The following is a 27,965-nucleotide window of genomic DNA, read 5'->3' on the forward strand; positions in this document are numbered from 1 at the left end:
CGGCCTCCAGGTTCAGAATAACTCAGACGTAGGTCACTGACTGTCGTTTGCACGTCTGACCAGATGTTTACTCTGATAAAATCAGAATGAGGCACCTTGAGGGTCCCTTCAGTGGGCATGTGCTGACATGTCTGATCCTGGCTCGCTGTCTTGTACATAATCTGCCAAAGGAGGTTTTAAAAAAGGTAGAAACCTTGTAATAATTCAAAGGGGAAATTCATCATTTGGGGAATTGTAAATCCTTCTGCTTTGGGGGCTGAAGCAGTTGGAAGTTGAAGTTTTAATGCAGCCACAGTGCATAACTGAACATGCAATGTATTTTTTCTGCAAGCAAAGTGGAGAGAATGATTTGATTTGTGTGCAAATTAAAATGAAAGGTCTGTAATAAGGTGGAATGCTAGGCGGATTGCGTACACAGATCTTGGTTGTCCTTCAGCATGCAGCATTCCTCTGCAGTGCAAACTGAGGATATGACCTCACCGTCTACTCCTCGCAATTTCTCTTTCACCTGGATTTCAAGCATCTGATTTTGATTCCTTCAACAAATAAAAAGCAAACATGCTGTTGGAACGTGCACGGACTCGAGCTTTCCAAACCCCTAATTAGCAAAACATCTCACCTATTAGCAATCTGCTACACCGACCAGATGTGCACTGTTTTGAGCCATGCTTAGAATTGACCAAAAAAGGTATCTCCATTTACAGCCTGATGCAACTGTGATGCAACTGTGCTTAATGCCACTTTGAGACTTAAAATGTCATCTTCAGATCTAGTGCTGATTGAAAGGTTTGACCTGCTTTAGGATTTCGGAGGAATACTGAATCTGGTTTAGTGTGTCTGCATTGTCAGCAAAGAGCCAACCAGCCATTCCATCTCGGACATCAAAAGTTGTAGGGGGCCTCAGAGAGGTCACCATTAGCATTTTAAGTGCAATCTCAATTCAGGTTTTCTTAAATAGCTTTTGTTAAACGCTGACAGCTTCAAGGTCAGTTGGGAATAGAAAAGATCTGTGATGAATGGAGCACTGCAGGGTTTACGGTGCTAGTTTGTCTTGTCAGGAAGACCGCTTACTGACTCCTTTTCATTTCCTCACATTTCAAGACGGTGTAGCAGACTTTGTGGTACCCTGTTGATAAAGCTGTATATACACTGTCAGCTGTACGCACAGCTTTGGAGAGCACAAGATCCTGTATAAACCATAGGAAAACATTCAAACATCTGGACAGTGAGAAACTGTGCGGCTTTTCCCAACTAAACTCTATCACCATTTAAAACATCCCTTGAGGCCTGCTGAGACGAGGGCAACGATCTCTCCCCTCAGTGTACAGAAGGCGGGGCAGTGGTCTGACCCTGTGTTTGGAGTGTCAGAGTTCATCTCTGAAAGCTGAAATTACAGTCCCATGATTTTTTTTTCACCATAATCCTTGTGCATCTGCAGCATGAATCATATATGTGAAGCAATTCTCAGCCAATTTAAAGTAAAGCAAATTCATTGTGCTCACATGATCACATGATTAGTGGAAGTTTAATATAAAGCTACACTGTTGCTTAAAACAGTATAATATTTGTTTTAATCTTCTTCTTGTCAAGGATGTGTGATACTCTGAGAACTCTGAAAAAAGTCTTAAGTTACATGAATATAGAAAAAATATAGTTTTAAGAAATAAAAACTAAACACTGATTTTTTGAGATAAATAATAAAGTCCTTTCCGTTCTGCAGTCTACTTTTTTTTTTTTAATCGAATGCTCAGAACAAACCCACATCACAGTCCAGGAAGGAGATTTTATCCTGACTCAACCTGATGACTAAACTGTAATTCTTAAACCACAAAAAGGAGCACGAGTCTACCGCCAGCTGTGAAATTCACTCTTTGGAAAAGAGCTCAGTTCTCTACCTGTGAAGTAACATTTTTTTAGGCAATACACCCCCTTGCCCCATGCTGCTGTGTTCACAGATGTGTTTTTAACTACAGAAAAAAAAAATGCAAATGCGTCTATACAAATGATAGAGACAGCACCTCAAACATGCACAGGATAGAACAGCTGAACATCTGTATCCATGTCCGTTTCAGCTTGATGTTGATGGGACAGTTTAAGCCAACGTATTGGCCTTCTTGACTATGACATATGAGCCCATCAGAAGAAAAGACATTTATGGATATAATATTGAATTAGCTAAATGTTCAAATATGGCGTGATTAGGATCTAAATGGTTACCAGTACCAGAATTTCACAATTACATCACTCTGGTAAACCATTAAAAACTTTAAGAACTTAACCAGCTTAAAACATCCCGGTGCTTTTGTTCTTTTCTGTTTTTGCAACACAGCCTCATTCTCATTTTGTACTTCTGCAACACAAACCAGAGGGGGCAACGGGTTTCTGCCAGCAAAGAAGTCAGACCACACTGTGCCCATAATTGGCACCCTCCTGAGAGCCAAGTCAAAAGGATTCCCTGGCAAGCAGTGTAGTGAAGGACTGCAGCCAGCTTTGGGCCTTCCTCTTGTCATAAGATAAAACATCAGTCTCAGCTCAGTAGAACCATGGTGTTAAAAAACATACAGAACACCAAAGAAGGTACACTAGCTAAAAAACATAAATGTTCACAGACATTTAAGTAACATTAAAAAATGTAACATGTAGGTCTGTCAGCACAGCCCAGATAGCTTGTAATTAAAACTCCAATCTGCTAGAAATTAATATGGTTTAATATTAAATATTAACTAAGCTTGACCTCCAGAGCCTGACATGGTTGACTGCTCATCTTTCAAGCTGGGAAGAGACAACCATGCAAATCATCACTAAAAAGGCCAAAAAGCAAAAGAATCTCCCTTCCCACCACCCTCAAACAAACTCCCCACATGAATCTCCCACTTGGATGCATCAAGACTGCAGTCAGTAATTTTAGTGTATAAACTGTTCCTTTGTATTTTTCAACCCATGCCAGTGGGTTTGTCTTCAATTCACCCAAAATATCAACTCACCCAGATGGCAGCATGTCATGAAACATTTGCATTACAAGTTATATTTGCATGACGTAGGAGTGTGCTGGTTTAAGGTCAAAGACAAAATAGAGAGTACGACTGCCCTCCTCCCAAACTTGAAATAGTGGAAGGTGCCTGAGGCTTCTCAGATACTACATGTAAGGGTTCTGTTTAGAAGCTGAAAGGCTCGTAAGCGGGTGGGCACAGTCTTAGAGAAAGATACTGGGCAAATAAACTGAGAAAATAAAGCACTTTGTGCTTTAAAATATTTTCTTGGCCAATTACAGTATGTGTAACCTTAAGCGTGAGCAGAGGTTGCTGCAGTGAGAAACAGGAAGAGACATAGTTAGTTATTAGGAAGAATATAAAATCAGTAGGCAGTTGTTTACAGGAGCATACAGTAGAATTTAAAGTTTATTAGATATCCTTAGTACTTGGGGCTGAGGAGACCTTATAGGTGCAGTAGTAACTCTACAGCAGAGCAATGCTTTTCATCACATCTATTCAGCCATCACTCTAACCAAGCCATGTGCTTCAGTGGATTGTTGTTTGAGTCATACCAGATGGTGTTGACTGCAGTGGATTTCAATCTATCCCAGAATGATTTAGAGTAACTGAGAGCACTCCGGTTATACCTTGAGGCAACTTTCACAAGCAACGTGCTTGGGTGATGAACTAGCTTCTAGAGTTGCAACAAAACCGGCCCTCAGGATATAAAGAAGGCAACATGATTGTTCCTTCCAGTGTGCTGCAGACCTGTCTGCATTTTCCACATTACTGTGTCTACAACATTAAAAGAAAAAAAAGAAAAAAACGTGCATGCGGTTGTGGCAGAATAATGTTTTAAGTTTGACGACCAGTAAAGGTACCCTAATCCTCCATGACTTCATTTGCCAATAAACCAAAAGTAAAACAGTTCAAATGTATTTAGGCTCACGTGTGTCACTTAGTCCAGGAACCAGAAACATCTTGTTCACTCATGTCTGTCAGTGGAACAAGCTGTCACAGAGATATCGAAGCTGTAAAAAGGCATAATCTGGAACTCCCAGAGATACAAACGGAGAGTGCTGGGAGACAGAGCAGAAGTCCAGCATCAGGGAACAGGCTTAAAAAAAAGATTTTCTAGAAAAAGATCATCTAAAACAGAGTTAGACTTCTCTCATGAATCGGTGCCCACTGGCAATAAACAGATGAGTAATTTTTTCCAGCATTTCTTGGTCACTGGGGGCATGTGCTGCACATATCAGTCTTTGAGAGGACAGCTGGCTGCACACTGGTCCTTTTAATCTTTAAATATTCATCAGCAATTTGTAACTACTAGTTTATTTTGAAAATTTACACCTTAATACTTCTGAGCGACAGAACCATCCTATCGTTTGTTATAAAATATTGATTATAAAGCACCTTTTTAAACTGTGCAACCACAGCAGGAGAGAAACAGCTGCTTTTAATTTCTTTTTATTTCCACCTTTAAATTTTTTACCTGTTGAAATATGTCATCCTAGTCCAGCTGTGAGAAATATTTTGTTCTAAAAATTAACACGTATCTAAAAAGCACTGATGCAAATATGAGTGCTTCCCATGCATGCCAAGCTACTGTGTCCATTCCTAAACAGACAAACGCACATCAAGCCTGCAAACCACTCACTGTCAAAAGAGATATGCTGAAGTTATGCATTTCATGCACATATCAGAGAAGATTGCCTTCTGCAGTTTCAGATGCATTCATTGGAGGCATCTACAATTTCCTTAGTCTTGCAATGCAATGCAATGCAAAAAAAACCAAACAAGAAAATTATATAAATATGATTAAATAATTATAATTACATTTGTATTTTATTCCAGATAATTGCAAAGCCAAAATAATCTTTTTGCAAACTTGTGTTTTCTTGTGTTACAGTCTGACTTTAAGAGCTTTGTAGTTAAACTGGAAAGATTGTTTGAATTGAAATTATTTCATCTGGCAAGACTGAGTATATAATTACATATAACATTACTGTAATAAAGCAAATAATTATCATCTGAGCAAAGTATTACCCTTTGAATATAATTACTCAAAAAGGAAATACGTGTGTGTGTGTGTGTGTGTGTGTGTGTGTGTGTGTGTGTGTGTGTGTGTGTGTGTGTGTGTGTGTGTGTGTGTGTGTGTAGGGGGGTGCTGGTATACTATGACCTTCACAAGGTAAGATACATACAGTACACAGCACACATATACATGCAGCAGGTTAAACAAAGTACTAGCATCATGCTTGTTAGACTTCAAGTTAAAAATAAGCATGCATGCTTTTTGGGATGGGAAATAATTAATTAATACATCTCATTCGGTGCTGACAGGGACAAATTTTGATTAATTGAGAGGGTATTTCATAGTGTGAAAAATACCAGACGGACTCGGGGAGGGGGGGATTTTCAAAACTGGTTCAAAATGAATCCCAAAACTAGATTCATTTGAGCCAGTAATTACCTTTCTGGTTACTAACTGACAAGCACTGATACCCATCCTCCTCCTCATCAGGTAGAGTGTGGCACTCCACAGGGAGGCGTCCCTCATCCAGGAGCGTCCAGCAACTGTCCCACAAGACTTCACAGAAACTCTGGCAAGGTAACACAGGCAGCGGGGCCAAAGAGCCACACTTTGGTACCAAAAGGAGGCAGAAAAACCACTCCACACTATGATGGCATTGAGAATTCAACAGCCAAGCCCACTCATTGAGGAGTGCTTGGATTTCCTCCACACTGCTCTGGTTGAAGTAATTGGGCACGACAAACCGTTGCCCAGCCATGGAGGAGCAGAAAGGAAGAGCGGTGTCTAGCAACAAGCATTGTGGGGATTCAGCATCCAGTGCTGGCCTATCTACTTCTGGTTGTTTTATAGTTGTTGGCTCACTAACTGCAACTGTCTGGCTGAACAAGATTGCTTGGTTCAGTTTTTTCTCACTTATTGTTGACTGAGTAGCATCTGGGATGTGACCAGTTTTCTGGCTTATTATCAGTGATTTATTGGGTTGGAAATCTATAGATTTTAAGGTCGTGTCTGGGCTCTTGCTATCTATTTGTGGTTGTCTTTTAGAGATTTGGGGGGATTTAGTTGTAGAAAGTACCTGGCTGGTAAGTGGAGCTTTGCTACTCTGTAATGCTTGGTTAGATACAAGTTCCTGTTTAGCCATAAATTTACCACTTAGTAAATGAGTAACTTTCACTTGTTGATGATCCTTAGATACCTCAATAGTCGTTAGGGAGTTGTTACTTACAGTTGGGGTTAATAAATCTTCTTGGCTTTCATGTGAATATATTGTTAATTTGAAGTCAGTAGCATTGGAACTAGAACTACTGTTTCCATTTCCTCTCGTGTTGTTGGGGGACTCGAGACTTTGCCCTGATTTTGTGCTGCCAAGACTGTGGTCCTCATCTCCACTAACTCTACCATCTAACTCACTACGAGTGGTGGTTGTTACTGCACCTTTTTGAGCCTTGTGGGTTCCGAATCTTGATCGCCAGCTAGTTTCAGTTCCTGTTGCAGACCCATTGTCTGATGCAGATTCAGATCCAAAGTCAGATCTGAGTCTTGTTACATTTCCTGTAAAGGTTGAGTTTTCAGATCCTTCAGAACTTATTGGTGAAGATGTGGCATTACCAGGTTTACTTGTGTGTGATGGCATCCCTGTAGCAAAGTTTTCTGACTCATGTTCATTCTCTGGTTCTGTTGTTGACGCTACAGTGTTCAGTTTAAGAGCCTCAGGAGTCTGATCCAAAGTCTGCACAGCTTTTTCCATCTGATGTCCTTCATCAATGATCTCTTCTCCAATTTTCGCAATAGTTTCTGACGGCGGTTCACCACTACCTGCTGGACTGCCAGATCCCTCGGGGTCTACCGCTGGGGCTGAAGTTGCCGTATCAGTCCAGGACCACAGCCAGGCATCAGAGTGGACCACCCACTGAGCCAACAAAATCACAAGTCCAAACTGGATCCTCATCATAACCATAATGTCAAGTCTTAACCACGTCCACCGGCTCGATTAGACTCACAGGGTGAACTATGACATGTCCACACAGTCACTCCACACACACTTTTCCTTCAGCTCTGTCTCCACACACACTTCACTAAACAGAGAGGAGAACTGAAGAGGAGTGCCCCATTCAAAAGAGTGCAGAGAGGGAAAGCAGGAGGAGGAGGTGGTCTCCGTATTGGCTGCCCTGGCAATATTTATTCCCCTAACTCCTCCTTCCCCCTTTGTCACAGCAATGAAAAGCGAGCTCTCCCGCTGACTGATACCTTGAAATTACAGCAGCCTTTCTTTTCACAGCACAATACTGATGCTTTCCAGTGTTTTACAGACAGGAGCAATTTGCCCTTGATTTGATGCTTTGTTAATCTAAGATAATATGAAAACCACAGACTTACAAAAAAATGTAAACTGTGGTCACATTCCAACAAAAAGATTCAATTATATACTGTTACAAGCTTGAAGCATAAGGAGCGGTGCTGAGATCCCTCAAAGACTGAATTAGTCTTGGTCCATTGCAACCAATTACTGAAAAGAAGTTGCCATTGTGGTGTGGTTATATTTAAATATAATCTAACAACAGTCATTTATTGGTGTAATTGTATTTTTGTATGGAATATCTGCAAATGACAGTCAACACTCATGTAAAGAAAGAGAAATGTCCATTTTTTGATCATCAATATCATCTCTTAATGCAAATTCTTGGTCCCATTTTCTTTCACAAGCTTGAGCGCTCCAACATAACCCATTGTCTGTGCATTAGTTGTCCCTTGTCTACAGGGTGCCGTTTATTGTTCAGTGTAGTTTACACGCCTGTTTTCAGTGCTCTGTGGGGACACAGTAATCCAAGCCTCGCTTTCTTGTCCAGACTGGTTTCTCATATCGCCTGTGGGGCTGGCTGACAGAGACCCTCGACGACTGCTAATGGGAGCTTAGCGATAAAAGGAACAGGAGGTTCGCGTAAGTGTCTTTCTTATACGTTGGCATTTGCTTGCAGCTTCAGTTGCTGATAGAAGGGAACTCAGAAGGTCATCTCCATAAAGCACCCACATGGATATAGGGAAATGTCTTGACACAAGCTTGACAACTTTACCCTGTAACACTCTCTCTCGGCCTGGGGTCACTAACGATGCAACTGACCCCTGCCTGCAGGATTATGTGTGTCTGGACTATAGAAACTGGGGCCTACACTAACTTTTTCACTGGTAACACTGGTGCTACAAAAGAACAAAATCCGCCTCGTTATCAATGTGGCTGATACGTGAGGCAGCAAAACTCAAATCAAACATTTCTATCGTTATCTGATTTTATCATTTAGCAATTTCAACTATAACTATAAAACTCTATTTTTGCTCTACTTATGTGTAGCTGCTGTAGTGCAGTACTAAATGACAATGTGTAGATCAAGTGTAAACATTACACTTGATCTACTGTAGCTCAGGTGGCAGAGCAGGTCAGCCACTAATCAGAAGGTCGGTGGTTCGATCCCAGGCTGCCTCCCAGGCAAGATACTAACCCCATGTTGGCCTACTGGTGGTGGTCAGAGGGCCCGGTGGCGCCAGTGTCCGGCAGCCTCGCCTCTGTCAGTGCGCCCCAGGGTGGCTGCACTTTAAAATTTAAACTTTAAAGACAAAATCCAGGGATAAAAAAAAAAAAAAAGCAAAAGGTTACACAAACTTTGGCGTCAACAGGGATTTATTTCTCAGAACTGATTACTTGACTTACGCCACTGAAGAAGAACATTTAACTGAGCTGGAGCTCAGGCTGGAACCCACTTTTCTGGGAACCAGTAAAATTTCCTGTCCCAAAAGTTTATTAATGGGCATCATTCATGAATATGGTTAATAGAATTTGATATACATTTTCCGTTCTGCACTTTCTCACATTTCCCCTTCTTCCTCCCTTCACCTGCACTTCCTTTCATCATAAGTGTCTGAGCCGGGACCTTTCATTGGCAAACAGTAATCAGCTCCAGACTGCTTCATCTTTAAAACACTACAACAGCTTAAATGGAGTGTTTCACTCTTTCATCATCACCTGCTAAGCACATGAAAAAGAGATAAAGTACTACTTTCAACCACAATGACGGTAGCTGGCTGTGCCAGCAGCGCACCGAAACAGACTAATGATCATTATGCACTTGCACAAATGCAACCAGGTGAAATGATGACACTCACACCGCCACAGCCCTGGTAGGGTGTCGCCAGGAGAGCAATGCAGTCTTCAACAACACACATTTAATGCAAAAGAGTTCATAAAAACTGCAGAAGATGGTTAGCTCTGTTAACTGGTTACCCTATGAAGGAAAGTATGGCTCATTTCACACAAGGCCAAGCTTTTTCACGCTCTCCATCCTGATGAAAGGAAAATGTTAGCTTTAATCATATGATCAGAAGCTTGCTTCTGGGCGAACATGACTAAATAAGTCATTGTAATAATATCTCTTGGGGGAAATAACTCCAAAGAGTAAGTAATAAAGCACACAACAAGACAGAAAGACAAAAAAATACTCTAAAGCAAGTTAAAAAAATGAGATTTTATACACTTTATAAAAAGATAACTGAGTTCTGAGATCCCAGGCTCAGCGAGAGAGTTCCAGAAGGGCTGAGAAGTTGAGTTTTAAGCATTGCTGTGCAACATAGTCCACCACAAAATGTTTGAGAAAGAACTGAAAGTCTGGAGCATTGGTCAGACAAGCTCGATAATCTTTGTCTTGCAGCAGAGAAAACAAACCCAAAGTTTATGGTAGTGACTTGGGTAATAAACTTTAGGATAACAGACTCGAGTCTTGTGATGGATAATGATTAGCCTAAAGCTTGTGAAATCCTCTGTCAGGCGTTATGGTTGTGCATTTCATTATGGTGTAGCTTAGACTTTGCAGAGGTTTTGCCGTTTTCCCCCCAGAAAAGTTCAAGTTAAATTTCACCTGATCTCAGCAGAATAGAAACATCATGTGGTACATTCCCTGCCTAATCCATCCATCCTTTACATGAACAAAAACCTAGCAGTTGTGCACGATCCACAGACTGTGGGGAGTCCCATCAGCAAGATTTGCTCTTTTAACTAAGCCCTTCATGTTTACTAAATCAGATAGCAAACCTCCGTGACGTTCTAAATCCAGACAAAAAGAAGAAACTGCGTGAAAGAAAATGAATCACCAGGACTGTTATTCTTCTAAAGATGACAATGAATTACCCCGGGGGTGTGTTCACATGTGAGTCAAAGACACGGAATTTAAAATTTTCATAAGAACTTGCCAGACAGTGAAGCATGTCCAACGTGTAATGCATCCCCTCCGTCAAGTTTGTCACTACAATTAGAAAATGATTAGTTTATTCATTAAAAACAAAAAAGTTAAAGGATGCAGGACAATCATCAGTCTTTTAGACTGAGGCAATCTCATGACCATGTGAAAATGTGAAAAGTAATATGTGTCCTTAATATGTGTACAAACCATAAAAGAAGAAGACAACACAGCTGGAAGTTGGAAAATTACTGCAAGACTAGTTAAAGTCTTTGCATTGCTGAATGCATCAGCCCTACATTCAAACAGCAAAGCCTTTAAGGTGCACTAGAATGTGCCAAGAATAGGCAAGCACGTTAAACAACCTGTTTTTGTTCATTTAAAAAGGAACAGGTGCTTTTGACAAAATTGCTTATGTGTAGTTGAACCATGTCTTCTATAAGAGCCGCCCTTTAACTAAGGTCACGTGCTGGTCGCCTGCACACTAACAGAGGGTTATAATCTCAGCAGGGATTCCTACTTGTTCAAAGGACCAGTTCACCCATTAACAAAAACACATTAACGGAACAGTGGATGTCCTAGCAAGACAAGAAATTAAAACTATGCACATTTCTCAATACTAAAATATGTTTTTGTTTTTAATTAACAGTTATGTGGACTCAGACTATAAATCTATCAGTTTTTACTGTTATGGTTTGGCCCTAAATGCTGTAAATGGATCCATCCAGAAAAGAATCTAAACAGAGGTACCCAGGGGAGCACTTCTGCACTACCCATGCATGCAATGGAAATATTAGCTAATTATTCATTAATGAACAAACAAGGGACTTAAACCAGTCTGAGCTGAGCAGTTACTAGTTAACTAAAACTAATGCATATGGATTACAAAATAGCAGCTGGCATGAATGCATGAAGGAATAAAATGTCCAAATAATGTTAAAAAAGGTTGAAATAAAAAATAAAGAAACAGTTGATTAGCTTATTGTTCAGATAGCAAATGATTTTTATAGCTAAATGTTTTTTTTAATAAAAAAAAGCATCAATAACAATTTAACTGTTAGCTGAAATTATTACCTAAAATGATGGCTAAACTACACTTGCTAGAGGAAATTATGAATGAAGAATGTGAAACAAAAGGTGGTGCTTAGGAAGTCGATGAGGCAGAAGTCTTGGGTCCTCCACAGGTAATGAGGGTACATCGGCTATGCATTATAGGATTATGAAGATCCTGCTTGGTGGTAGGCCTTTTTCTTTTGCATTTCTGTGATGCCTGATCTTTAAAATCCTCAGATGTTTAAGGAGGAGAAATTCCAGGCCTCCCCTGTGTCTGTCCTCTCAATGCACAGACAAAAGCATGAAACCTAATACCAGGACCGCGTCTGAAGACTGAGACCATCAATGGGAAGTGAATGATCGACTAATTACAACACCAACAAAAAGCTTCTGAACATAATCCAGAAGGGGCCGAAGGCAGCCAATTATCCGTCACTTCGCATCGTTATTTTACGCCACTCTGACTGTCACTCAGATATTGCATTTCATGTGCAGACTCACAATTTGTATGACGTGCTAAATATAGCATTTATGAATCATTTAATAACAGTTAGAAACACAATAGCCTAGACTATTGACAGAGGAGAAAAGCATGCGTTCCACCATCGACTTTCTATGCAGTCTCTATTACCCTAAAGGTAAAAATAACCCCCAACCAGGCACAACCCAGGGTGACAACACAAGACCATGTGGGCAGTCCAGCTAAGTGGCCTTTTGGCAACAACCACACACACACGTTTACACATCCTTGTCTCCATATGCACCTATGTTATTTCAGCATGTGAGAGTTGTTAACCTCTCGCTATGAGTCATGGTGTAGTCACAGTGTTAGTGGTTATACAAGCATTACGTTCCACAGCAATGGGAGAGCTGGGAGTTTTAAATGACACACACTAATTAGGACATCCTAACATCCCTGGTACAAAGCCACATATGGTTGAAATACATCCGCTGGACAAAAACAGACAAAAACATATACAAACTATAGTGAACTTATGGCTGAAACACACAGCACATCTGTGTCTGAGGTGCAGCTGCGAGGGCATCAGTCCAGCATGTCGCAGTCGAGCAGCAGTACATCTCAAAATGAATCAACTGGAGAAATAAAAAGCACGAGGAAGCGCCTGTTATACTATCATCTGATAATCTTCAGCACCACGCCTCCACTCTCTCTCTGCAGGCTGCAAGTCCCTGTTTGCAAACAGAAAAGCTCTCTCATGTAACCCCGAGCAACAGGTTTCAACACAGTGGTAAACAGCTGAGTCCAAAACAGAAAAAACTGCAAGCAGAATCTATTTTTACCCAGTTTCAAAGCACAATCAGTTGTCAGTGAAGTGGAGTAATCCACTGCCTAAGGTTAGGCCTGGGAAGCACTTGTTTCAGGACATGCGTGCTATAGGCTTGTAATTCAAGTTATCAGCTGTAGATGGACAGATAGTAGATAGTGTTCCTATACTGCCACTATGCTCTGGCTTTCAGTCAGAATGAAAGAACCTAATTCAAATCACATCCTCTTACATCTCCAGGATCTCCAACCGCTGAATGTGTGTCAGTGTGTGTGTGAGAGAGACAGCCAGGGAATGAGAGGTGGGGGTTGGCTAATAAGAATGGAGGTCAGAAGGTCACAGCTATCACATTAGGAGGGAAGAGAGTCCTGTTTCCCACAGACACTTATCACAGTCCAGGAGTGACCTGTAGGAGCAGGGTACCATGTTAAATGCCTCCTGTAGCAACATCTGAACTGTTGTAAACTAGAAACTGTTAAAATGTCTTAAATTAATAATTAAACATACAGAATACATAGAAACTTCCACTCCAATGAACTTGAATCAGGAAGTGGAATATGGAGGTAGTATTAAAAGTTGGCAATTGGCTCAACAGCTCTACTACATGTGACTGGTCAATTTCGTAGTTGGTTTCTCATTCAAATTCATACCTAAAGTACCCGTTAACAGAAACATACGGGTAATACGTGTAATGCACGCTCTTCATGGACGTGTTTCTGGATTGGGGCAAATTCACGGCTGCACGTTTGGTTGCACAATAAGAGACGGATTATGGAAATACAGCCAACACGTGAAGCAATGCAGACAGTGTGGTAATCCTTAGGTTGATTGCTGATTGGTTAAAAAGTTGGCTATTAACAGAAAAGATAACCAGTGAAGTTCAACATGAAGAGGAAGAAACAAAAAAGCCAAGCATCAAAAATCTCTTGATGAAAAGCAAACATAACATTGGGTTTCATTTCAATATGAAGAAGGTTTCTTAACACTTACGTCTTCTAATTGCAGGCGAATTAGCCATAAGTAGGAGTAGCTCACATTAACGGTTATTCCAGTAATATTATAATATAATACAACAAATAGATGTAATACAAATACCAAGAAAAGACACTGAGTTGAGACTCGCACCCAGACGCTGATGGATTGCTCTGTCAGAGATTCTCCTCACTTATGAGCTGGTGTTGGCTGTGCTGCTCATGTTTTGCTGTTCAAGTATGAGTAACACATGTATTGTTGTGAAACCAGGCATTTTTCTGAGCTAATACATTTACTGGAGCCATAATTATGTAAGCTAACAATGTGTTGTTAGCTCTTCACTGACACTGCCACAAACTGTAAGCTGTGATGTCTGATAGCTAAAGCATACGTTAACCCACACCCGTTTCCACGTTTAGATTCAGGTTCCTTTACTGATGCGTTTAGGTAGGTTTGTGTTGCAGTTAATAGAGCGGGCAACTATTCTACCAGACGCAGAAAATAAGCATTGCTCCTGGCTTCACTAAAACCACAACTTCATAACCCTCAGGCTAAAATACAAAAAAGCCCCAAATGCTAAAAATGCTACAATAAATAAATAGCTTCCCATTAAAAAACGAATAAATGGAAACGATATGTGCATAGTTTCCCATAGTTTAGTCAGATGGACAACTCAGATGAAGCTACTTCTGTGACGTTTTGTTTCACTGCAAATCTTCATCCAGATTGAAGAAGCTAAAATTCCCCATATAAGGGGCGGAGTCATCATTTAAAATGGACCTGGTCATCCTCTGCCACTGCCCGATATAAAGAGACCGCAGCATTACGAGAGTCAGCTTCCCCAACCATCAGTTTGTTTCTGTCCTTTAAAAGATTTACTCCTTCAAGACATGCAGGTTAACTGAATACAGGCCCAAACCCAAGACTAATCAGGGGTGTTTACCGTTTCTATTAATCTAATCTTAAGCTTCTTTTCTTTTTTAAATCACTGACTAGTTGCTCCAACATTGTTTTCGTGAACTCGTCACTTATTCCATCTTCAAAGAGAGGAAGAAGACTTAGGAGCTCATCACATGGCGAGGTACAACCCCTGAAATCCCTGCAGATGCTGTGCGTAATCTATGTGCTGAAAAGCAGCAGAAAAGACCTACTGCTTTTTTCTTTCTTTTCTTTTTTTTAAAGGGTGCATCTTTGCACTGAGCGACCCAGTATCCTGCAGAAAGAGACAGACAGGCAGACGGAGCCCTGCAGGGATCCACGCAGTCCTGCTCAGACAAGCAGAAACAGCTTGGCTGTCACTCTGAAAGAGACACATTCCACAAACACAGAGGAATATGTAGCCTGTGGTGCCTAAACAACTGTTACAGTATAGGAAGGAGGTAAAGGCGTGCACCGTATATGGGATAGAAGACAGACATCCATGCTTTACCATAATTATTGCATTAGAGAAATGTAATTTTCTCAGTAAACACTAGCATTAATCCAGGGGAGATCAAAGATGGATAACTGTTCCATACATGGGTTTAACCCTGAGAACATGTCAAGTATATGTACCATAAAATTCCCTGTTGGCTACTAACAGTTTGGTTCCTTTGTTTATTCTTGAGATTTAATCAAACCCCACGACACATGTATGTTTTGGGAACCTCTACTCATGCACCAGCAAGTCGAATTCTTTACAGTGACTGTGAGAGTTAACGACAAACAGTGTTTCTGTAACCCAAGTCTACTAAACCACTAAGATCTAAGACCAACAAGCACCACTCTAAGCTGCACTGCGCTCAATCATCACTCGGGCAAATGATAAGAGTAATTAAAAGGAGTTGCAATGCAGGAAATTACCAAAGAGCTCAGAGCCTGCTGCCTGCTGGTGATCTTTAAAAAATTCCAGCTCCAAAGGGACTACTTCGAGGCCTCTTGTAATTGCGATGACTCCACTAATTAGCGCACTGTCAAGTCAGAGCATCCGGAAATGTCTAAACTGTAATTGGCCTTCAACACCATGCCTGCCAGCTGTTATCGCAACTAATGACAGACAGAGAATTGAATCTTCTGCCTGAAACAAGCTGAAAGGTTTCTTCATTTAAATGTGTGCTCGGCTGAGTTTGACATTTACAAGTTGTGTGGCCGGTTTGTGAATGTTTGCAGGGGAGAACCAGAACGTCAGCACAGCGTTTATAAGGTGCTAGGATGTGCATGTCTGCTATTTTCCTGACCTACTAATTTGAACCAGCTGGCTACAAATGAAAATCTGATTGTTGGTGTGAGCTCACAGCCCCAGCGGTGATGTGTAGCTATGGGGAAATAGCTCCCTCTACTGTCCACAAAGTGGGCCACAACTTTCTGGAGAGGAATACAGAAGCCTGAGATCCTGCCTCAAACCAATCCTTTCTTAAGGTTTATACTATAAACAGGTTAATACTGAGGTGTATTTAAAACTAAACTTTCTTTAATGCCTCAAAGATGAAAACATGTTTTTTTTTTCTTTAGTGGTTCTCAAACCATTTCTGGCAAATTTCCCTTAAGAAGCTAAAAACTCCTCCACTCCCCCACACTTCAGTTTTTTCTAAACCCATAAGGAATAAAAGTAATCCAAGTGTAATTTTAATGAACACGAACAAGACAGCATCAGCCAACTTTGTACTTAATGTCTTTCATAAGGAGATCAACATGCGTCCCGGTCATGCACCTCTCCTGCTGACAACTACAGGCGTAAATGAATGAGTACTAACATATGTTACATGTTTACAATGACATGTAAAATTTAGTTCCCCGCACGCTTACCACTGCAGGCCTCACCAAATGACCAAAAGCAAACTTTACTGCTCGCCTAACAAAAACACACCTGTGGAAAACCAAACACAGCGTACACAAGGCCTGTCAAGTGCCAACAGCCACTCAAGTCAAAATATGCATGTTTGAAAAATAAAAATGCTACTAAAAGTGTATCTGTGTAGCAGAAAAGAAGGGGAACAATTATCTCTCCCACAGTCAACATTTCAATCGATGATGAAAGAGCTACTAGAGTAATTACAAGGTTTTTATTTCCTTCTGCTACAATCTTGCATCAGTCAAGCCTTCAGCACAACACTCAAACACACTTTGGCTGTTGATGAGACAGCCCAGAAAAACCCCACAAACATGTGTTTAGTTGTTTTGTTTCCTAAATGATGGGAATTGACGAGTTTAATGTGTCGACTTAAGCTCATACGATTACTTTTGAACCCCTGCCAAAAAGAAAGCCTGTTTTACACAGTGTGAAAAATTCAGATACACCGGGAAGAGTTTCATCTGCCATCTGCTGTGTCCTCCAGTAGAGGGAGACCAAATCAGTGAGGGGTTAATTATGGGGCCTAACAGGACACCGACCTCATTACAGTCAAAAGCACTTAGGTCACAGGACTGTCATTAGTCTTCACATGCACGCACAGCACATGCATATGAAACAGGAAGCCGGTGCTGAAGGCAAGCAGGATGACACAGTCCATCCAGGTCGTCATGGGAAACAGACCCTAAATATTTAGTTTCGGTAACCCTCAGGAAAGAGCCAACCTGCGCGCGGGAGTTTTAGATGAATAGCTTCCTCTAACCATTATTCAACATCACATTCCTTCATAGTTGCTATAATTCTCACTTCTGGGAACCTATGACGTCATTTTCAACACCATATTTTCTTCCCCGACTGTAGCAGAGGAACTCTGGATGACCTACAGGTTAAAATATTCTTTATCTAATTTTAGCTCCGCTCCCTTTAAGGCCATCCTCACATTAACCAAGCCTTCTTCTGATTGGCTGCCCCTCACAAACAGTGGGTGGGCAGGCTTTCTTTGCTGTGTGGGCCTGAGATAACCATATCAGGGATAGCCCCTCATCTATGACATCACAGAGCCGAGAGTATAAAAAAAAGACAGTCCGAGGCTTTGGGCTGTAAATGAGACTGAAATTATATGACAGAAAATTTTACCTTTTATTTAATAGTGCACATTTTAACTCACATATTTTACTTTGGTCTATTAAAAAAAAAAAGATCTACTTGAAGTCAAGTTAATAATTTACTTATATTTATTTATGTATTTATTAAATAAATCTATTTATTTACAATTTATAAGCATAAAACTACAAAGTTAAAAAAAATTTCCCTAAATCATAAATCCACTGTATATCCTAAAATGAATTCCCCACTCCCGCCCACCCACTTTTTTCCCCTCAAATCTACAGCAGAGCAAGTCATTGCATGAACTTGAAGCGAAGGGTCATCCTGCTCTGACAAATCATTTACCTGGTTTGTGGGCATGAAAAGAATGGAGAGGGACTCTCCCACACCTGGAATCCAGACACTTCTTGTCTAGCATGGGCAGGGTTTGAGGGTCACCAGGTTTAAAACGTCTCACTGTGTAAAGCTACATATTTACTAAAAAATATTTGAGCGCGGAAATGAGAAAAATATTTAGGAATGACTGGGCTTTTACCCAATAGCATTTTTGGTGGGGGAGGGGAAGTTTGATATCTGTAGACTATGCAACAAAAAGAAGAAGAAGAAGAAGAAGCAGCTATTTGAGCAGTACTTCATGGGTCAGCAGGAGGCATCACTACAGGTTAAAACAAGAGCATTTCATGAATGCATACCTTCATGAACCAAACTGGAATAGTCTGGAAGATTGTCATGACTTCATAAAGACAACGTCTCCTCCCAGTTTTCTTATTTCTATAGGATATGCATTTGACAAAGCATGCAGTTTCCATGTTTGCCCTCATGATGGTAAAGAAGTCTTATAGGTTGACTTCAAAAGTTAATAATTAGTAAGTTTGGCCCAAGACCTGCCTCAGGTAAAACTTTAATAGCAATCCATTCAGAACCTTGTGACTAATGCCGCTAACAGAAATCAAAAACCTTTTAGATAGATGGAAAAAGATCTCCAAGGAGTCAAAAGGAAATCAGGAAAGTTGCATTCTCCTCTGATGAACTGGAACAAAACAGTCCTTAGACTTCTGACTAGAGCTACTCATCAGGTAAACACTGTGACTATGCACTTCAACTATAACTGTGGCTTTTTTTTTTACTTTAAATTCCATTTATGTATTAAATACCTGTCCCTGAAATCCTTCCTGTCCACACACACACACACACTGCCAGAAGCTACACGCTGTAAATACAACCTGTGTGAAGTCTGATTAAGTGTCTCTTCTTTAAATTTTTAATTCCCGCCCCAGAGACAGTCCACTGCTAAACACCAGTCCTGGTGTCTCTGGAGGTGGAGAGATGAGCAGATGGATTGCACATACCAACTGCTTCCCTTATGTGGCTGTCTAACAAACAACTCTGTCCACAGCGAGTCTGAACATTTCCTTTTCCGTGCATATGACTGCCATGAAAAAGGCCAATTTTGGGCAAAATTTTATCACCTCATAAGAAAAAGTCAAAATTCATGATGAAAACCTCCCAAACAAAAATGCATCAACACTGCGCAGCGAACTGGTCTCGACCACAGCTCGGAAAAAGAATTCCAACCCATCACCAATCAGAAAGGGGAGGGGAGGGGACCCCAATGCTTGCTACCTGATCAGCTGCATGTATGGGAGGTTTGACCAGCTGGTGATGACAATGCTTCCCACAAAGATGAAACAGCACGAAGATCGGAAGTCTGGAATTGGCAGTGTTGACTCTGAGGATTAGGATCCATAACCGGATGGGCAGAAGAGAACAAATTATCCTGATACTTCTGAGAGGCATCTGAAGTGACTGCAGGGAAATGGAAAACAGATCTCACGTCTTTTAAATAATCCCCGACCTCTCCATCTTCTCTTAAAGAGGCTGCATTTGTGAAATGTCCGTGCTAACATATACAAAGTGACTGTCCTCTGGAGATTTGCCCTGGTACATATTTATTTGTGCGTGGGTGATTGTTGCCTTTACTATTATTATTCCCCACATGAGAACACACACAAACACAGCGAGTTATGAGAATCCCTTTCAGTTTGTGCGTCGTTTTAGGGAAGTGGTGTGCAGAAGCAAACTTTGATCTTTGAAGTGAGAACCGCATAAAAACAAGGAAAAAAAATCTTGAAAAACCTTCAGTTTATGTCGGACGTAGTGAAGGGAAAAAAAAAGTTTTGCCAAAGTCGTTGCTTTTAAAGTAAAAACAGGTTTTTTGGAAGTGCCAGATTGTTTAAAGGGAAATTATCGCCCGTGATTGAAAACGGCGCCGTGGTGAAAGATGAAACCATCGATTTGAGAAGAAAAAAGAACTTTGGTGTTTGTTTGGCCTCGCTTTGTCCAATGTAGCATTAAAAAGAGCAATTTACGAGAAAACTGCACAGAAATATTGTGGCTATTGTTCTTTTAGCTGGGATTTCACATCACATTGAACCTCTGTGATGATTTTAGATACGGGTAATTAGCTGTCTATCTACACACTGGAAGTCTTTGGCTGTTTAACAGTGAATTCTTTAAAGTTTCTCACACATCTAATCCAACAGGCACGGCAGACAGGCTGGCAGACTTGGCTTCAGCACAAACCAACTGTCGTCATTTTGCCAGGAACGGATTGAGACGGTGATACGCCGAGACATGAATTCACAGAAGATCTGAAGCATCTTTTGTGGGTAGTTACCTCACAGGAGGCAAAGCTCTTTTGTGTAATTCACAAAGCTACCTAATGTAGACCCTTACTGAATTCTCCTCCACTGGAACAGGTTTAAATTAAAAGTCCATTCGTGTGTCACAGATCCCACAGAACAGCTAAAACAGAGCACTCTGGATTGATTAAAGATGTTATCTATTCTCAAAAAGCCTCACACAGTGTTTATTTCCACTCACTGACTCATTCCAAACTGAGTTTAAAAAAACAAAAACTTTGGTGTGCCGTGAAAGAGCATGAGTCAGGGTGAGCGGATGTAAATCGGAAATTTCTCCAACTTGCTAACAGATGGAGGGGAAATCCAGACGTCTCTGCGACCACACGGCCAATACACCGGCGACTGTCGTGCAAGAAGGATTTGCAAACGTTTATGCCGTCACAAACATTTGTGCCTCTTCAAGACAAAGCGTTTTTTTTGCCACAATCTTTTCAGGTCTGAGGACAGAGACATCAGCTTTATCCTTACACCTTCTTGCATTTTCCCATAACTATAACTCCAGGAACAATGCCACCAAAAAGTGTGCTCACTTTTGAAACTATATAACCCAGAAAATGTTTGCAGTTTTGCAAGTCATTGGGTGATTTCAACAATGCCAACTGCACAATTTCCTCAGCCTCTTAATCCCATAATGAGCGAAGCATGTGTTCGAACATCAAAAGGTCCTGAGATGGTGGCCGTTACAGGGGCACTCTTCTGTGACTTTCCCAGTGAAAGGGAGTCATTTCCAAAAGCTTTACTCAGCCAACCAAGCATGAAGTCCCTTCAAATGGTTTGTTGAAAACCTAAAAATTGATAAATTAACCCCTTTTTTAATGAATGTCAGAGTTTAGAGTCAGAATTTCCAAAGTTTCTTCCAGTGAACTTGTTATTTCACCATATATATTCAATAGCATTTTAGATATAAAATAAATAAATAAAAAAGCAGCCCATCCACAGGGAACTGCTCTCTTAGCTCAGCAGATCTGTGCATAAGACGATGTTGTGTTGGGAAATCTGGGATAAAAAGGAGGAAATTCTCAGGGCTTGAGTTCTTATTGGAACTTCATCTACATAATCTGCCGTAAGCAAAGAAAAGCCTTCATGCAAGACAAGACGACACAGGCATGTAAAGGCTGTGCTATTAAACTTGAAAATTCTGCTGAGTCATCATCAGAATACGGCATCATATCTTAGACCACAGAAACCATAGATGAGGGCGATCTTCTCATTTTACGACAACATATTTAAACATTTTTAGCCGCTTGTCTCAATAAATAAACCCTGCGTTTCTCAGACCGTCTGAACGAAGGCTTTCCGTTATAAATTTCACATGATTGAGATTATTTTTTCAAATTTAATGATGTTTTTACAGACTGATGTAAACTAACCACGACTAATAGCCTGTAAAATTGGAGTTCGCCTTTAACTGCAATCAGGGCAGGCAGCGCATACTTGAAAGATCTGATACAAAGAGAGCAGAGAGCTGTTTAGATGCTGTGTCAGCGTTGCATAAATATTTCAGGATGAAAAATGGTCCAACTCTGACTTTAATCAAAGAAATAAAGCATCTGAGGCTGGGCTGAAACAAACTGGGGAGGCTGCGTCTTACCAACAAAACTCTTTTATTAATGTCCATCTTTTCATTCTTTACTAACAACCCAAAACATCCTCCCATCCCCAGAGCCTCAAGTGAAAACAATCCTAGTTAAATTAACCAATTAAAACAAAAAGAGTGTCTGTTCAAGAAAATGGGACAAAAGACGGATAAAAAGGCATTCCACTCATGTTGCTTCAGGCTTTGCAATACCAAAAAGCTGAAAGAGGAACGGCAGGCACCAAAAGTGTCGCCCCGGGGGCTGAGGTGTTTTTGTGGTCAGTTAAAGAGGGTGGAGCTCCCCACCACCTACAGCTGCCTGGAATGAAGACAGTGTGACTCAGTCCGGCTGTCTGAGATTTGTCCCTACAATAACTTTATTTCTTTCAGTCTAAAAAAACACTGGTACATCTTATAACATCCCATCCCACAAATGTGAAAAACTACCTCCCCGAGGCATAAGATGAGCTTATAAGAAAGCAGTATTACTCTTTGTGAATTCCTCCCTTTTCCTTTAAGAAAGCAACATAGCTGTAAATAATGAATCTTCTGTCTACGGTCCACATTTGCAAGCGGGGGAGTCACACAAAAAATCCAGCGTTTCTGGTTGTGCATGTCTAAATGATTTCTAAAGGGATGTGGCGTGGGGAAAAGATGGAGAGGTTTTTCAGTCCACATGTGATTCACTGTATATCCGTAACACTTTTGTGACGCATTAGGGAGAAAAAGTATAGCTGAGGGTGTAGGAGGACAGAGAAAGAAAGGGAAAGGTTATGGCTGAATATGTATTACAATGACCCTCAATCTTTTAAACAGACGTACAGGGATTTCCTCCGGTGTTGCTTTGCATTAGTCATGTCACTGAATGGCTACAGATGGCTGCATAATCATTTTCATCATGCGAGGACTTGAAGATGGGGAAATTTCTGTGGTCTCAATTATAGGTGATTCATAATATCACTAAATCCTACCTGAAGTGATCGTATGCATCTCGAAACTGATGAACGTGGACATTTTTCTACACTGTCAGCACTTTAAGAGCTTTCTTACCATTTCATTTCAATTCTCCAAGTACAAACATGTCAAAACTCATTAGCTGAACTTAAAAATATGATAAACTTAAAATTATGATGTGATATCTGATGTCCATCAACTCATTTGTCGGTCTGAAGCATTCAGCTGTGTCTTAATGCAATGCCACAACTTTCCCAGCAAATTCAAACCAACGGTCAGACGATGCAATGCTCAAAGAAACTGCAAAAAACCCCAAGAGCAACATCTCAGACTCTACGGGCTTCACTCAGCATGTTAAATGGTAAAGGTCATGACAGCACAATTAGAAAAAAACTGAACCATTGCTTATTTGAAAGGCTTGCCAGGAGAAATCCCCTTCTCCCTAAAAAAAAGAACCTGGCAGCACAGCTTAGGTTTGCAAACTTACATCTGAACAAATCACATAGAAAAGCTACTTTCAGCTCTTCTCCTACTCACAAGGATATTACATTACATACATATTTACCTCAGATGCCCTTCCTAAAGCAAACCCCAGAGTATCTGTGCCTCCTCCTGGGATCAAATCAGGCCTGTTTCCTGGTTGCCCATTATCTGTCAACCACAACACTACAGAGCCATTTGAACAAACATCAAGACTTCTGGAACAATGTCCTTTAGACATATGAGACCAAAGTGCAGATGTCTGGTCATAGTGAAAACCAAACACTGTATCAGCACAAACACCTCTGCCAACTGTAAAGCACGGTGGTGGAGGGGTGATGATTTCGGCTCTGTTTGCAGCCACAGGTCTTGGGAACCTAACATGTCATTTAGATGACCACAAACTATAAGAGTGAAATCGGAGGCCATTCTCCCTGACAATGATGCCAAGCTCATCAGCAAATCTACCAAAAGAACAAATAAAAATCAATGTGCTGCGATGGCCGAGTCACAGTCTAGACTTCAACCTGACTGAAAAGCTGAGACTTTAAGCTTGGTTTAAGTTAAACCAAATTCCTCCACGGTGGTGTGAGGAACTGATAAAGTCTGCAGAAAACAGCTTCTAGTTATTGCAGTAAAAGGTGGTTCTATAAGCTCTTGTATCACTGGGTGTACTTAGTCTTTCACATAACTGTGTGTTAATTATTCTTCATACCTGAAAAACATTAGCACCTTCTCCCACTGAATGCTACGTCCAGATGAACAGAATCAGCCTTTTGGGATTTACTTACCTGGATGACTGAGCATGCATCAAGACGCCTTCTCATTATCTCCTAACATATTTTCTACCTTCCTCCACAGTTTGTGTTATAATGTGTAGATAGTGTCACATTGCCAGCAAGCAAGGTAAAGATCAAACATCCTCCTACCACGTAAACCAGTCACAGAAGCTGCTTCCAACATCTTACCTGTCAGGAAACCTGTACAGGTGTTACTATGCCGGTGCACCAAATAGGTTCAATTGAATTTTTTAATAGAAAAAGTGCATACAAACAAGGCCTGTGAAATACAGCTGCGGAAAGACTAGTTTATATATCCTCTCTCTGTTTTACATCCAGTCATGCTTTTACTATTGACTTTATTTTAAAACTTTAATGACATGCTTCAAGGAAAGCAGGAAAACCAAACCAAACAAACGTCAACAAAAAGTTACAAGGCAGGGTCTGAGATCAATAAAACACAAAGTAAGAGAGGTCTGTAGGTCTGTAGGTTTGTGTCACCTACATACAACACTACCTTTTAAAGTCTGGGTGGGGTCTGACTACATCTGACTACAAGCTCTCTTTACTTGTCTCTCTTTCTGTCTCCTCCACGGTAACTTTTATTACCTTGTCCAGGTGGAAAACATGATGGGTGTGGGGGACACTGATACAGCCTTGAAGGCTACACGCTTTCAATCCAAGACCAAACACTCCGACAGGACGCAGTGAACCCGGGCTCAACAGTAAAGCCTTTCAGCTGCTACAAGAAAATAAAAGCGTATTTTTATTAAACAAGTCATGTTCTTATGGTATTTCTTTTCTCTACACCTGTTATCTTTACTTTCTTTTTTTCTTGCTGCATTTGTGAAATGTTGGCATGACAGAGGAAAAGTAAATTAACGGTGAAACACCTGTAAAAATAATAACCGAGTTTCAGCTGTACAAACTGAAAATCAGCTCAGGGCAGCTATTAAAACAGGGAAACACAACCTGTAAAACATCTGCAGCCTGTGTTGACACTTACTTGTGAATATTTCTGCAGTTAAAAGCAAAAAGCATCATTATGTCTAAGTGCAGTCACACACAGCTCTTATTTTTGAATTTCTTTAGTCTTGTTTTCCAACATCTCATACAAATATGGTCACCAGTGTTTACAATAATGGGTCAGTGATCACAAGAGCAAAAGATCAAATAAATATTTTAAACAAACATCAATCCCACTGAGTACCAAAGTTAGTGCTGAACAAAGACACAGACCGATAACGACTTGAATCTAAATGTAGTGTACTGAAAGTAAACGTCCAGAAAAATAAAAGCTGACACCCACGTAATGAATCCTGAAGTGATGCAATAAAAAAGGTTCTCAGTTATGAAGAGTTTTGCACATGCTGGTGTCAGGATGTCATTCAGTCAAAGAGTTGACCATCAAACACTGGGAAACAGTGGTGCAAACACGTGTTGGGCACTGCATGCATAACAAAGTTATACTTCAAGAATGCAAAATGTAGGTGTTTTTCAGAATCAGGGTGCATTGAGGTATGAGTAGTTCTGTTCCACATGTGTGGACCTAAGTGCATGAATTAAAGCGTCGGATAGCAGTGGGAAGACAGACTCGGGCCTCCTGAGGAGGCTCAGTCTTTTTGCATCTTTAGCTTTGATGCCTGCACCCCAGCACGCCACAGCAAAGAAGATGGGGCTTGCTACAACAGACTGATAAAACGTATAGAGCAGCCTGCTGCATACATTGAAGGATCCGAGCCTTCATAGAAAGTAAAGTGGGCTCAGACCCTTTTTGTAGACAGCGTCCGTGTTGGCAGACCACTCCAGCTGGTGATCCAGTTGAACTCCCAGATAGGATGTGACTATTTTGACATCACTCCCACCAATGCACACAGCGCAAGGTCGGGATCTGCTTCTGCCAAAGTTTTTAGTTACAGGTATAATATAAATAAGATAATCATTCACATATGAATGAATATATTCACACTGTTTAAAATCAGCAGATTACATGCTTTTTAATTTGGAATAATCAATTGAAAGCTACAATATTTTTCTATGCATCTTAGTTTACCCACATTGTGCATTGCTGATAAGATAAAAAAAAAAATCTCTCTTTTCTGGATTAATCTTCTTGCCCAAACTGTGTCATTCACGAAAAAAAATGAAAAGATGTTCAGAGAACTGTTTTATTTTCATCTTGTTACCATTTTAACTTCATGCTTTAGAAAACTGGGTCTTCGATACGTTTGACAGAGCACTAACATCATCAGACTTTAGGCAGCAGTACTGTGTAAATGCCGCATACAGCCACATGCAATAAAATGTAAGACAGTTGTGCAGTAATCCTAAAGTATTTGTGCGTCTCACGCTGAGCAAACAGAATACGTTAATATCTACTTTCAAACACGTGTTCTGTAATCTGCAGTGAAATACATTTACAAAGTTACCCTCCCAGCACAACAAAGACAATCAAGGTTGTTTCATCTGCCCATGCAAAGCTAATCTGTCTCTTTCATCTGCACTGCTTTGTACTGCATTCAGTTTTATTGACAGAATATTCACTTTACTTGCACAAATTTACAGACTTTCTTGCAAAAGTGAATTTTCTAGTCAAATTTCCATCATTTCTGCTCCAGAAAAATGAGCCCAAACCTGGGACGTAAGAGATTTAAGATCATTTTAAGCTTCGCAACATTTTTGTCTGGATCATTGTCACAAGCATTTAGCTGTTCTCACAGATTAAAAATCTGCAATGTCAGGCTACTTACACACTCAGTTATGTGTGTCAGACTGGGGCACTTTGAGCCAAGGGGGAAACACACAAAAGAGCTCAGAGTCCTCAGAGTTTCAGTCGGACGGTGGGAGAAGTTAAGCAAGGATACTTGCTATTGTCTGCACTGAGGCATTCCCCACAAGTTGTGACTATTCACCAGGGAGATTTTTGTGTGCGTGTGTGTGCGTGTGTGTGTATGTCTGTCAGACAGGGCATGCTGACCCGACTTCAGCCACTGAGCTTATGGCTATTTGGACTCACTGAGGGGGAGCAGACGCAAAATGAAGTCTGGAAATAAAGACGGGGTGAAGGAGAGTAGTAAGGGACCATTTAATTGTAAGTGACAGAAAACTCTTTAGCTGATTTAACATGCACCATAATCTGAAAGTACACACACTTACAGCTGAGCGGCATGGTATTTCTGGCAGTGGAGGAAGGTGAACTCCAGTGTGTGTGTGTGTGTGTGTGTGTGTGTGTGTGGCCTGGTTTTCCTCTTTCTGACAAACAATGCACCATTCAACTGGAGAATAAATACAACAAAAACTACAAAAATATGCCGCTGCAGCTACAAATTGTTACAGGAAGGAGGTTGAATTTCACGAAGCCACCCACAAGAGATAAAGCAATTACGTGAGAGCCTTAATAGCTCTCGAATTCTTTTTGAAGCAGCATGCCAAGTTATAATTCTGTCCCATTACCAAGTGCTAAGTAAGACTTTTTTGCCAGAATTAAGTCTTTCAGCAGATTTAGATTTATTCTGCCTTCTCTTGCTCCAAGAAAAACAGGAGAAAAAAATCCACTTTCATTATAAAAATTCAGGAAACTATCAGTCATGGTTTGTTAGAAGTCGATTAACATCGAAAAGGCCTTTAACAACCCATGGGAGAGTTGCTGATCTGCCACCAGTGGGTCAACTTTCATCTTTTAAGGGTTTTTTTTGGGAAGGAAATCATGCAGCTGTAGGGTCTTTAAGTATTGCAGTAGGTAGAACGCTTCAGCTCCTATATCATAACTTCCTCTGCTTCTTTAGCTTAATAAAAGGAAGACAGTCTTGCAACTACGGCACTCTTAAGCTTAGACCTATTAGGTAGCTCTGCAGTAACTTAATAGTATTGTTCAGCTGTATGGGCTGAGTGGTGGTATGCATGGCATGGCGGGATGAATAAGACATATGGAAGGTAAAGAGTATTCAGTGGAGGGAAATGCACACTGCATGTGAGTCAACACATCCTTGGAGCTTTT

General features: G+C 40.7%; 1 protein-coding gene across 8 annotated transcripts in view; it reads right to left on the reverse strand.

The window, feature by feature from the left end:
* The window catches only part of col18a1a (collagen type XVIII alpha 1 chain a), a 77,507-nt gene that overhangs the window by 36,326 nt on the left and 13,216 nt on the right, over positions 1-27,965 (reverse strand). For 3 of the 8 annotated variants that reach the window (XM_087852993.1, XM_087852992.1, XM_087852996.1), the window contains exon 1: positions 6,445-7,138. The exons of 2 other annotated variants lie outside the window; for them this stretch is intronic. In XM_087852993.1, the coding sequence (XP_087709119.1) occupies positions 6,445-6,967 (523 nt within the window). In that variant the 5' untranslated portion in view covers positions 6,968-7,138. Of the gene's footprint in view, positions 1-5,448; positions 7,139-27,965 lie in introns of those variants that run through there. 3 more of the 8 variants (XM_087852990.1, XM_087852995.1, XM_087852991.1) reach the window with 2 other exon arrangements.

This window comes from Neolamprologus brichardi, chromosome 16 (genome assembly GCF_056152115.1).
Source record: "Neolamprologus brichardi isolate AB-2024 chromosome 16, ASM5615211v1, whole genome shotgun sequence".
Classification (NCBI taxonomy): Eukaryota; Metazoa; Chordata; class Actinopteri; order Cichliformes; family Cichlidae; genus Neolamprologus; species Neolamprologus brichardi.